This window comes from Elephantulus edwardii, unplaced genomic scaffold, assembly GCF_000299155.1.
Source record: "Elephantulus edwardii isolate Elephantulus edwardi_28Jun2011 unplaced genomic scaffold, EleEdw1.0 scaffold00001, whole genome shotgun sequence".
Lineage (NCBI taxonomy): Eukaryota > Metazoa > Chordata > Mammalia > Macroscelidea > Macroscelididae > Elephantulus > Elephantulus edwardii.
Window position 1 is genome coordinate 37,969,661 of NW_006399751.1, and position 12,333 is coordinate 37,981,993.

Genomic DNA, 12,333 nt, shown 5'->3' on the forward strand with positions numbered 1-12,333 from the left:
TCTGTAGATGTTCATTGAAATGAAAAAGAAACAACCTAAATTTAAAAAAAAAAAAAGAAATGTTTGATAAATTTGAATCTCAAAGTGTATGTTCTTGGAAGAAGGGAAGGAATATAAGAGAACTGAAGAGATGTTGTTATTGTCAGGTGCTGTCGGGTTGAGTATGATCCACCATGACCCTATGAACAACAGATTTGAAACCTGTCCTATCCTCACATTATCCTGACGCTCTATCCTGTGCCATCCTCATACTTCTGACACACTCGAACCCACTATGTCAGTCATGTGTCCATCCACCTGGTTGAGGGTCGTCTCCTTCACTGACCCTCCACCTACCTTTCCAAGGAGTAGCCTCTGCTGTAACATGCCCAAAGTATGTGAGATGAAAATGAATAGTAGAATATTCAATACTGAAAACATTTTGACACCAGCTAGATCAAGCAGCATCTATACTGACAATAGAAAGCTGACTCGCACAGTAGGGATATTGTTTTGTTCTTTGTACATACGGTTGCTATGAGTCAAAACAGACTTGGCCAATGGTACCTACGACCAATAACAGCACAGACATGAAAGAAAATGTATGATTAATGATGTGAAAATAGAAACATATGACATAATGTGTGCCAGCTTAGGTAGAAATAATAAAAAAAATCTGAAATTATTAAAGTACATCTCACAATCACATTGGATCAAAACCATGCTGGGACACATTTCAAGCTACTATTCAAAGCACATCTCAGTGCCCCTGTCACTTATACTCTTATTATTTAGTTTGATAGATACTTCATATTTCTGAGTAATGAGGGAAAAGAAGTTAAAAACAAAAATACTAGGTGAGTAGCAATTTTTTATCTAGTAGGAGAAAGTCCGTTGGATTTGCCAGCCTTTAGTAATTTTTTTGGGTGATGAGAGAGTGTTTGTTGAAAACATCTGTGTGATTTTCTCTGAGGGACTGTGTATCTGAAGTAAACAGAGTCTCTTAGTATGATCACTCTACTTCCTCACCTAGAACTATGGTGACTGTTAGTAGATTCCAAACCATGACAAACCCATGTGTGTAGACTAGACACTCCACAGGGTTTTCTGAAGTAGAATGTCTTCCAAGGTGTCTTTGGGTGAGCTAGTAATTGAGCACAATATGCACCAAAGTGACTGAATCATTGATGGCAGAGAAGATTATTCTGATGACCCCTGTAGTCCTTGCCATGGCTCTGCCATGCCGTCCTTACCTCTGGTCTGGCCGGAATCGAGCATCTGTTGGTGGGAGGAGGTCTTTTAGCAGAGGATCTAATTCATTGAGTTCAATAGCAAACCTCGTGAAGCCATAGTAAAGCTCATAGTTGGTTGGCATGGAACCTGGAAGATGACAGATGGACCACTGCTGAGCAACAGAAAGGCTTACAGTACTTGAATAACTGACTTACTCCTGTGTTTTATTAATATCTACAATAGTGGCAAGGCAAATTTGTTTAGTTATCAACATTAGATTACATGTATTTTTCTAGTGAATTACACCAGTTATATTTTGATAGATGGTGAATTTTATGTTAATCCTCAGAACTGATAGATCCCTATATGCAATAAAAAAATGACTGAACTTTACATATATAACAGCTTCATGGGAAAAATGATTCTGTAATTTTTCTTTAAAAAATTCAATAGGCAGGCAAGCTCTGATGGTCGAGTGGCAAGAAGCTGCACTGCAATCCCAGAGGTACACAGTTCGAATCCACCAGATGCTCTGCTGGAGAAGGAGGGACAAACTCCTCCTGTACCAGTCAGTTCCTATTTGACAGTATACACACAAAAATGTAAAAAAATCAATAGGCAGATTAGTTATGAGCATTAAGATTTTTACCATAAACATTCATTATTCACTTCCCTTCAGAAAAGAAAACCGTGGAATATAAATTAGTATCTATTAATATTTTTAAAGGAAATTCTCAATGGCAACATCTTTCCTTGCTTTGCCCATTGATATATCCCAGGTTCTTAGAGCAAAACCCATGGTCAGCAATCAGTAAGTAGTTGCTAAAATGAATGAATGAACCACACAATTAGCAAGATACTGAAGTGCTCATTGATGTTTCTTCGGAAACTAACAACTATTTTAAAGTAAGGGATTAAGTGACAAAATGCCAATGGAAAGAAATGACTTGTAAAACTTGTTCCATTTATATTTTGTAATCAGTTATATGCTAGTATGTTACCAGACTCTTTTGATGTCTTTTATTAAAAGCCAGTATGTTATAGTTACTGCTGCTCAAGTGAAAAGATCACTTTTTATAGCAAGTTATTGAATTTGAAGATTAAAGATGTTTGCAGACTTCCTTTTTTAAAATTAAAACAGAATAAATAGCATGAGGAAGGATTGAAGTTGCATTCCATTTATCAAAATAAATGGCTTAATAAATATACCTAGCTTTTGAGAAACAGGCTGATTTTGTGATTAAAAACAGAAAGATTTTGTAATGGAGGGGGGAAAAATCTGATATGGGGCCAGAAATTTTGTCTACATTTTACAACTTCCTTCTATCTTGTATTAAAAAGTTGGGACTTATGTAACTTTCAGGTTAAGTGTGAATGTGGCTATAGTTGACTTTAAGCACCTGTATTTTTAACTTCACTGTTAAAGAAAGTGTCAGGTGAATTGCACGTGAAGAAGTGACAGTCCCTCCTGGTCCCTCCTCGGGCATGACGCTCAAGCCCATTTTACCTGGTCTCCAGATACACTTTGCAGAAGGGGCCACACCACAGTAGAGCCCCTCATGCCACTTCCCAAACAGCCGGTGGACCACCTTGCCTTCCTGGTCCATCACAACGCCCTGGACTTCATTCACATTAGAATTCCAATAATTCACCTGGAAAAAAAAATCAACCCCTCTTAAGATATCCAATCTCTTTAATGATCCTCACCAACCTCTATACCTTCCATATGGGAAATTTGCTTACTATTGCATTTATTCATTCAAGTCATTTCAAGAAACCAGTCTTAAATTTGGTGGTTTTTGCTTTTTAATACAATGGTGACTTTCTAAGTGTGGGAGAGAGGAACTTTTTTTTAATTTTAACTTAGTTTATTTTTCATTTCAATGAACATCTACAGAGATTTTGGAATTCCATTAATTCATTGTTGCACCCTTCTCCCCGCACACACCCCTCCCCCCTCCCCCCCCATTTGCTCCTCTCCTTGAAAAGCAAAAGAAAAACTCCCTCATTGGTACACAATCCCCCCGCACCTCTCCAAACCCCACCCCCTACCCCCAAATATAATCCACTCTGCAACTCTCATTGCATACTCCTACGATAAAAATAATGCCCTAAAATATAATACTTTTAGACTATTCTCTCCCCCATAGACTTCAATGCCATAAACATATTTCATCCAGTTTTTCTCAGTCTTACCCCCACCCCAATGCCAGCCTCATTCTACAACAGTGGCACCATATAGCAATTGTCCCTTTGTGACTGAGATACCTCACTCAGCATAATGTCCTCCAGGGTCACCCATTTTGAATAATATTGCATGAGTTCCTTGATTTTCAATGCAGCATAGTATTCCATTGTGTGAATATACCACAGCTTCTCTACCCATTTGTTTGTTGATGGGAATTTAGGTTGTTTCCAACTCCTTGCTATTGTAAACAAAGCCGCGATAAACATGGGTATACATATATCTACTTGGATGTCATTTATGGTCTCTTTAGGGTATATTCCCAGTAGTGGAATTGCTGGGTCAAATGGTATCTTTATTTGCAACTTTTTGAGAAAGCGCCACAATGCTTTCCACAGTGGTTGCACCATTTTACACTCCCACCAACAGTGAATAAGGGTTCCAGTCTCTCCACAACCTCGTCAGCATTTGTTGCTTGCTGTTCTGTTAAATTTTGCTAGTCTTACTGGAGAGAGATGATATCTCATGGTTGTCTTGATTTGCATCGAGAGAGGAACTTTTAAGAAAAGAGTAGTTATCATATAACTATCTCTATGTTATCACAATTAAGTAAAATAAAAACATGCTCACTATCTATTCTAGAAATTTAAAGTGTTGTTGTGTTGGGTGCCACTGAGTCAGCTCTGACTAACAGTGATCTAATGTACAACAGAAGAAAACACTACCTGATTCTGGAGCTTCCTGACAGGCGCTGCTGCTATACTTATGCCTACAGGTTTAGCCAGTGTGTTAATCCTTCTCACTGAAGATTTTCCTCTTAAGGAGAATTCTAGCTTCCTTCTAAGACCAATCTGTGTGTTCTTTTGGTTGTTGTTAGGTGCTGTTGTGTTGTGTATAACTCCATAGTGATCCTATGAACAGCCAACCTGAAACTTGCCACCCTTTTCTGTTCCGAGACATTAGAGCCCACAGCTGAAGTCACAATGTCAATCCATTTTGTTGAGGGTCTTCCTCTCCTTCGCTAACCCTCCATCTTTCCAAGCATGATACCCCTTTCCAAGGAATATCCTATGTGTAGCCATAATTGGTTTTAAGCACCTATAGCCTAGCTACATGTCCAACGTATGAAAGATGAAGCTTGGTCATCCCTGCCTCCAAGGAGCACTCTGGGCACACACTTCCCTGGACATGTTTGTTCTTTGGCAATCCCTGGGGTATTCAGTACTCTTCTTCAGCATTACAACTCAAAGACATTAATTCTTCTTCTGTCATATTTATTCAATATTCCAGTCTCTGATGCATAGCAGGTGACTGAGAAGGCCATGGCCTGAATCAGGTGCACATTAGTCTTCAAACTGACATCATGGCTCTTCAGTATTCTGGACAGGTCCCTATCAGCAAACTTGCCCGATGCAATATATCTCCTGATTTCCTGACTGCTGGTATACCAAGGGCGTGACTGTTGATATAGTTGACATTCTTCATCTACATCACGACTCACAGGCATTGATTCTTCTTCTGTGTTCTTTACTCATTGTCCAACTTTTACAGTGTATGAGGTCACTGAAAATACTCTGCCTTATGTTGTTAGATACCTAAATCTTCAAAGTGACAACCCTGGTAAATTACAGGCTGGTAATCTCTGCTTCAGATCTTATCACTTTTTATTTTCCCTTTGCTTGTGGATTCTTATGAGTTTCAACTGGAAGTTCTGAAGAAGCATTTGTGAAATAATTTTCACAGTAGTAAATGGTTAATTTTATTATGAGGATCCTGTTTTTGCTCTCTTCCATCCTTCTCCCTCCCAAAGGATAAGAAGTATGTGATAACCTATCTATATGAAGCCCAAACCCCCCTCCCCCTTCTAGATCAAGCCCCAAGTATCTAGGGCTCTAGAAGCATCGTCCAAATGGCTGAGTTTATTCCACAACCTCTACAGGCCTCTTCCCTGGATTCATTCACCACAGGGCAGACCACTCGCCAGTATGTGTAATTTTAGGTCTGACAGATGATCAGACCAGTTACATTAAGAGGTAACTGTAGAGTGTGGATTCAGCTTAGATGTGTGGTCAGGCTACGTGTGTGTGTGTGTGTGATGCTCCTTGAAATACAGACAAAGCTCAAGGTTGGAAGAAAGCAAGGAAGACCAGGGCCTCTCTCATTCACAACGATTCCAACACAGAGCTCTGAAAGGTCCAATATGGCCTTGCAGCTTGTACTAAAAGGCATTATTTGTCAAAATCAACGGGAAGAACATATGGTCCTTGACATTTTGTAGGCTTAATTAATAGCTCTTAAATATACAGACATATGGTATAGGAACTTTCATTTATACTTTTATCCTAGGTTCTGCAAATGTTAATGGCAAGCTTAAAAGTTCTCACAGGTATATAACCAAATGCACACTTGTACTCCTACCACCAAATCAGAGATTAATCATGGGCCTAGACATTTATTTCTGAGCCACAAAATGAATGTGTAAGAAAGAACATCTCAAGCTAAGCTAAAGATACTAAATTAGAACCACTATGATATTTCAAGATGGTGTAAATGCTTTTAATTGTAAGACTCCAACGTTACCTGTTTATCATATGAAAATGTGATTGTTTTCAAGAGAACTTTTGAGGTCTGCTCTCAAAATCTTGGTGAATCACAACGAATTGTATAAAACTTTAGCACAAGCTAACAAAAAATGTTATCTGTGCAGATTTCAATCCCAAATATATATTTTTTTTAAATAAAGGTAATGTTTTTTTGCCGGACTTACTTGGACTACAACAATGGTACAGATGGATAAGGTTTCTGATAACCGAATAGCAATCTCTACATGACAGCTGACTTATACTTGACAAAAATTATCAGGAAATGACAATTACGTGATAATTTTGTTGTTGTTAGGTGCTGTAGAGTTGACTACAACTCATAGTGACCTATGAGCGAGAGATCAGAACTCTGCCCTATCCTGTTCTGTCCTCGTCATCTCTGCCTTGAGATGAGTTAAGGCCACTGTGTCAACCCCCCTTGTTAAGATTCTTCACCCTCTTTGCTGGTCCTCCACTTTCCTAAGCATGATACCCTTATTCCAAGGACTGATCTTCCCTAAGGACTGGCCTTTTCCAGACTCAGCTATTTAAATGTTTTACATTCTTTCCCCATGAAGTATTGTTTTATATAATTTACCTTGACAAATGTGAGTTTGCAAATGCAAACACTGCTTTTGGTATTTCTAATGGTGATTTCTCCGTAATGCTCTATCCATCTCCTTCCACTGAGAATGTTGTGTATGCACGTGGTGACTTTATTCCACACATAGCAATCTCCGTATCTGATGATGAACAAAGTATGTTAACAATGGTTAAAAACAGAGGTCTCAAATATGTTCTTCTGCTTATAATAATGAGAATATTCTTTCATAAGAGTATTTGTTTTCTTTATTTTTCCGCTTGGTATGTAAACACAAATATTTATGATTAATTACTTAATTCAAGGAAGACTTTCTAGAGGAGGTGAGGTTTGGTCTAAATTTTGGAGGACTGAATAGAAGGATAGTATGAGCTGAGGCAAAACATCAAAAGAAAGCACAGCAGACCGAAGGGCATGCCAGGTCTGGCGACCTGTGTTACAGGTAGTGGGTTTCAGGTATGTGAGTGTGGCAGGTGTCAAGGCTGGACAGGTGTGCTAAGGTACAGCAGTGAAAGTTTAGATGGATAGCAAGAAGTCTGCAATTATCTTGTAAGCAACGGGGCACTGTGGATGGATTCAAGGTAGAAGAGAGCCATGTGAAAGTGTGCTTTTAAGAGAAATTACTCTGAGAACACAGTATTTCAAGAGCAGAATTTAGTATTTTGGAAAGAACTGACTAGTATAATGAAATGGCACAGATCTAATGCAAATTCAAGGGAGTCAGGTTATGAGAATTTCTGCCAAGGAATAAGATGACGGCTTCAAATCAGTCATGTGTATGCACATTATGTTTCTTTTCAAAGAAAGAAAATGCTTCTACAGCTTTACTAAATTAAAGAGTTGGTAGACACAGGTATTTTACACACACACACACACACACACACACACACCCGGGAAATAGTATTTTTAAATCTACAAATATTTACAGTTTATTTTGCTGTTCCTGGGGATACCCTCCCTTACCTTCCTCCACCAACTAACCAGCAAATTGTGTGATTTAAGTAGACAAAACCAAACAACTGATAAACAAAAAAAACCCAAGCAAACATATAACTTTCAACCTGAAAAAACTCCCTAACTTTGAAAAACACAATTAATTTTAAGACTATTATATATTTTTTCAAAATGACAACTATAAAAGAACCCAACCTTCTTCTTAACAAAGTGACAGAAATTTGAGGGGACATAAATTCCCTGGATCGAAGATGAACTCCAGCTTGAAATTACAAACTGTATGGAAAAGAAGCAACTGAGAAAGAAAATGTTTCCCATAAAATGCAAATGAGCACAGTGACTGGGACATGATAGATACTTGCTGTTGACTGACGAATGTGGCGGTGACTAGACAGGGGGCTCAGATTCAGATGCTAAGGTTTTCATTAATTTTTGGAGTCCATTCTCAAAACCTTGGTGAAGGTAACAGACACGCTGGGCATACAGACAAATGAACCCTTGTCCCATTGGACAGCATCATACTGAGTGAACTCAGTCTCATAAGGACAAATACTGCATACAACAATTAGTGTAAAAATAGAAGGATAACTAGTAAAACATGTATTCAAGGAGATTCAAGGTGGGAAGGGGGGAAGCAGAGAGGTGAGGATGGGTAGTGGTGAAATTACAGAGATGCACAATTTGGTAGGTGGAAGGAGGGGCTAGAGGAAATGGGAAAGATCTGGTGGGGACCTGAAAAGACAGGTTAATGGTGCATAGTCCACTGGGGATTAATTTTACAAAATATAATGAATATAATGATGGTATGAAAAGCAATGTGAATGAAGAATAGCATGGAACACAAAGTATACAAACTTAAGCAAACCAACATAAAATAAAAATTAAAAAAATATTTAACTTTTCCTTTCTGATTTAGAAAATCAGGTTAGAACCCCAAGGAGGATGAGAAGAACCTACTTTGGAAGCATAACATTCAGTGTTCCAATGGGCAGGATTTCCATTGACTTCCCCCAGAACTTGTTTTTCCATCTGATATCTAAACAAAACAGGCAGAGGACAAGAAACATATACTCCACATCTAATAATCTGTCCATAAAAACCAACTTTTGTATCATACTTTATCTTTACAGTGCACTTTTGGAATCAGAAGTGAGACTATATTGTTTGAATTATATTAAAATGACAAGAGTCTGAAGGTGGCCCAACATGAAGATAGGAACTGTGGAGGAAAAAACTGAGGATATGTATTTCTCCGTACCTATAACATACCCCACATTTGTTATCAAACAATAAAATTGACAACAGCCTAGAGTAATTTGTGTGTGTGTGCACTAACATATACCTAACAGACTATACTAGGCTTTAATGTACAGATAGAAATATATATACATTTGGGGACCTCCGGTGACTTAGTGGTAAGAAGTTGGGCTGGCAACCCAAAGGCTCATGGTTTGAATCCACCAATTGCTAAATAGGAGAAAGATAGGAAATCTCTTTCCGTGCAATTTACTATTTCTGAAAACCAGCTAGAGGATCAAGTACGAGTCAGTTTAGATTCAGCAGTATACGACAACACAAATAATACACACTTTAAATTTTAAAAAAAGGAAAATTGTTAGCTTATGTTAAATATCAGGTAAACAGGAAAAATAATCCTACTATAGTAATATATAATAATTTATATACACCTTTCCTCCTCAATATTGAAGAGTTATATGATTTGGCAGAAAAGTAAGACAAAATAAAAAAAAATCTCAAAATACAGAGATACAAAATTCATGGAAAAACTAGGATTAACATAATGAGTGTGCTCCTATGCTAGCTGTAAAGACACAAATCAAAGCCAAGTACTTTTCACACACTGATTTTACACTTTACTCTTAGAAACAAAAGCCCGTGCATTTTTAACTGCCTCGTCTCATTTTGGAGCTCTGGTGGCCTAGTTGGCAAGCAGTAGTGCTGTCCAATCCGAGGCTGGCAGTTCAAATCCACCAGCTGCTTTGAGAGAGAAAGATGGGCAAGCTCCTCCCACATAATTTACAGCCTCTGAAAACCTCCTGGAGGATCAGCTATGAGTAGATTCCAACTTGATCGTAATGAGTTTGAGTTTTGAGGTCCCATTTTGATGAACTAAGAGAGCTTAATTCTGTCTCCACAAAATTTCTGAATCTTTCTCATAATCAAGAAATGATTTAAACTTACTATCTCATTATCTGACATTTCACATTTATGACAAAGTAAAACATCTCTCCTCTTATTCTGTACATTATCACAAATATCTGGCAGTAGCGAATGCTGAGGTACAAGACGGAAGTAATGTTGGCTATGATAGTTAAGCTCATGCATCAACATTGCTTGACTATGATTCTCAATGGTTTAACAACTATGTAATGATGTAATTTAGCATTTACATAATGCATTTTGGCAGTTATGTTAGGATGCTGTAATTCACTTTGTGATCTGATGTGTTCGATCTCCATTTTTGTGTAACACTGATTTTTGCATACACACCTTTAGAGCCAAACTCTGCTGATAAATGAGAATTAGATGCACTTCACTATTTAGCAATAAGGTATGATTATGGTGTTCTATCACTCATCGTGCTTTTAGGTTGAAGAGATTCATGAGAAGTGTTGTTTCAAGCATTGAAACACCCTTTAAATGAAGGTATATAATGGGTAAGATGACTTTTTCCTTTCCAGAAATGGCTTTATAACTTTTTGATTTTATGGAAGTTTTTAATATTTGACTGAGAAATGGGTGTTATTTAATTCATGCGTGAAGGATCAAGGAGTAAAAGATCAGAAGCTACTGAAATGTTTATAAATCCAAATGGACTGTGACCAGTGATGATATTCTATATTCTTTCTCTTTGTACACCCACAAAGCGAGATGGTAACCTATACAACCTCCAGACAATGAGGCCCAGCAACAGCCCTGATGTCAGCATGGACCTCAGCTGCTCAAGAAGCTCTGCTCCTGGATGGGCAATTTCATCACTTATTTGCAGTCACGTACTTCAGCCAGGAAATTTAACTCAGAACAAACTGCTAATATTCCCTAAGCTCAAGAAGTAAACATATAAAGAGAGTACTTTAAAACGGAGAACATTTTTCATAGGCTCATAAAGTTGATCTGGAATACAAACCTTGCCAGAACACGAAGTTCTTTGATTCACAGTGACAGGCAGAAATGGGTGGGTGATGGCTAACCTGGTAATTAAAAACAAAGAAGGCAACTGACATCAGTTAAAACTGTCACAACATAACGTTTTACACATTTATTGACTTCCTTAAAATACAAACACGCAGTTCATCCATCTATATTATTATATTATGCTTAAAAGAACATTGTGTACCGTAGAGTTGAACCAACCATAACTGACCCCTCGGTGGGTTTTCAGAGGCAGCTAATAACACAGGAAGAGAATGTCCATCCTTCTCCCACAGAGTGGCTAGTGGCCTTGAACCATGTGGTTTCATGACTGCAGCACAGCTTCTTGCCACTAGGCCACCAGAGAGAGCCCCCCCCAATATATGTGCTATTAAATCTTTCATATTTAAAATGCTATGCCTAAATGGAGAACTTATGTTTAGGCAGATTAGCTAAGTGAGTTTTCTGATACATGGTAATAAAACTTTGTTTAAAACAGATGGCTCCTTTCTACTATAAAGAGACTTCACATGGTCCAATGGGACTTACCTGTTCTGAGAAAAATCGGAATCCCTTATCTTCTCTAATGCATTCATAAGTCTCCCCAAGGACAGGGTTGAATGGCTTACTTCCTGCTCTGAAATAGGTGGAGCAATATCCTGAAACTGCAAATGCAGCAATAAGAACCTGTTAAAACATTTAAGAAAGGAAAAGAATAATATGTTGTTGTTAGGGGCCATCGAGTCGGTTCTGACTCACAGCAACTCTATGTAAAATGTGACAAAGTACCCCCAGACCTGCCCATTCTCACAAGCCTTGTTTTGTTGAAGCTACTGTGTCAATCCATCGGTTTCAGAGTCTTCTTTTTACTCTGACTTTAACAAGTATCATTTCCTTCCCCAAGGACTGGTCTTTCTTAATAACATGCTCAAAGTAGCTGAGATGGAGTTGTGCCATCCTCTTCCCAAGGAGCATTCTGGTTATACTTTTAAAACAGATTTGTTTGCTAACCTGGCAGTTCACAGTGCAGCCAATATTCTTTGCCAAGCCCATAATTAAAATCTGTCAATTCTTCTTTGACCTTCCTTCATTTATTTCCTTTATGTTGAGCTGTCACTCACACTTAAGACTACATAGTCTCTGAGTGTCATTATTCAGTGCCACAGGTTGTCTTCCTTTCCTGCAAGCAAGGTTGTATCATCTGCATAGCTCAGGTTGTGAATGAATCTTCTTCTAATCTCGAGGCCACATTCTTTTTCATATAATCCAGCTTCTTGAATTTTTTGTTCAGTATACAGATAGTATAAGAATGATGAAAGAATACAACACACCTTTTCTGATTTCACAGTACATTCTGTTTGAGTGACTGCTTCTTGCTCTACACATAGGTTCTGCACGATCATAACGAAGTGATCTGCCCCTACTCTTTGAAATATTATCCATAGTCTGTTATAATCCACAGTCAAGTGTTCTTGCATAGTCAATAAAGCATAGATCAACATCTTCGGGGCATTGTCTGTTTTCATTATCAGCAGTAATATCCCTTGTTCCTCATCCTCTTCTGATTCAGCTTGACTTTCTGGCAGTACCTCTTCATGTATACCTGTAACTTTCCTGAATTATCTTCAACAAACTTGCATGAGATA

The 12,333-nt window shown here is 38.1% G+C and overlaps 1 protein-coding gene across 4 annotated transcripts in view; it reads right to left on the reverse strand.

Moving 5' to 3' along the window:
• OSBPL6 (oxysterol binding protein-like 6) overlaps window positions 1-12,333 on the reverse strand; it is a 110,002-nt gene that overhangs the window by 4,532 nt on the left and 93,137 nt on the right. For all 4 annotated transcript variants that reach the window (XM_006878794.1, XM_006878793.1, XM_006878792.1 and 1 more), the window contains 6 exons: window positions 11,237-11,374; window positions 10,683-10,746; window positions 8,492-8,570; window positions 6,578-6,722; window positions 2,720-2,864; window positions 1,233-1,359 (listed from right to left, as the gene is read on the reverse strand). In XM_006878794.1, the coding sequence (XP_006878856.1) occupies window positions 1,233-1,359; window positions 2,720-2,864; window positions 6,578-6,722; window positions 8,492-8,570; window positions 10,683-10,746; window positions 11,237-11,374 (698 nt within the window). The remainder of the gene's footprint in view (window positions 1-1,232; window positions 1,360-2,719; window positions 2,865-6,577; window positions 6,723-8,491; window positions 8,571-10,682; window positions 10,747-11,236; window positions 11,375-12,333) is intronic.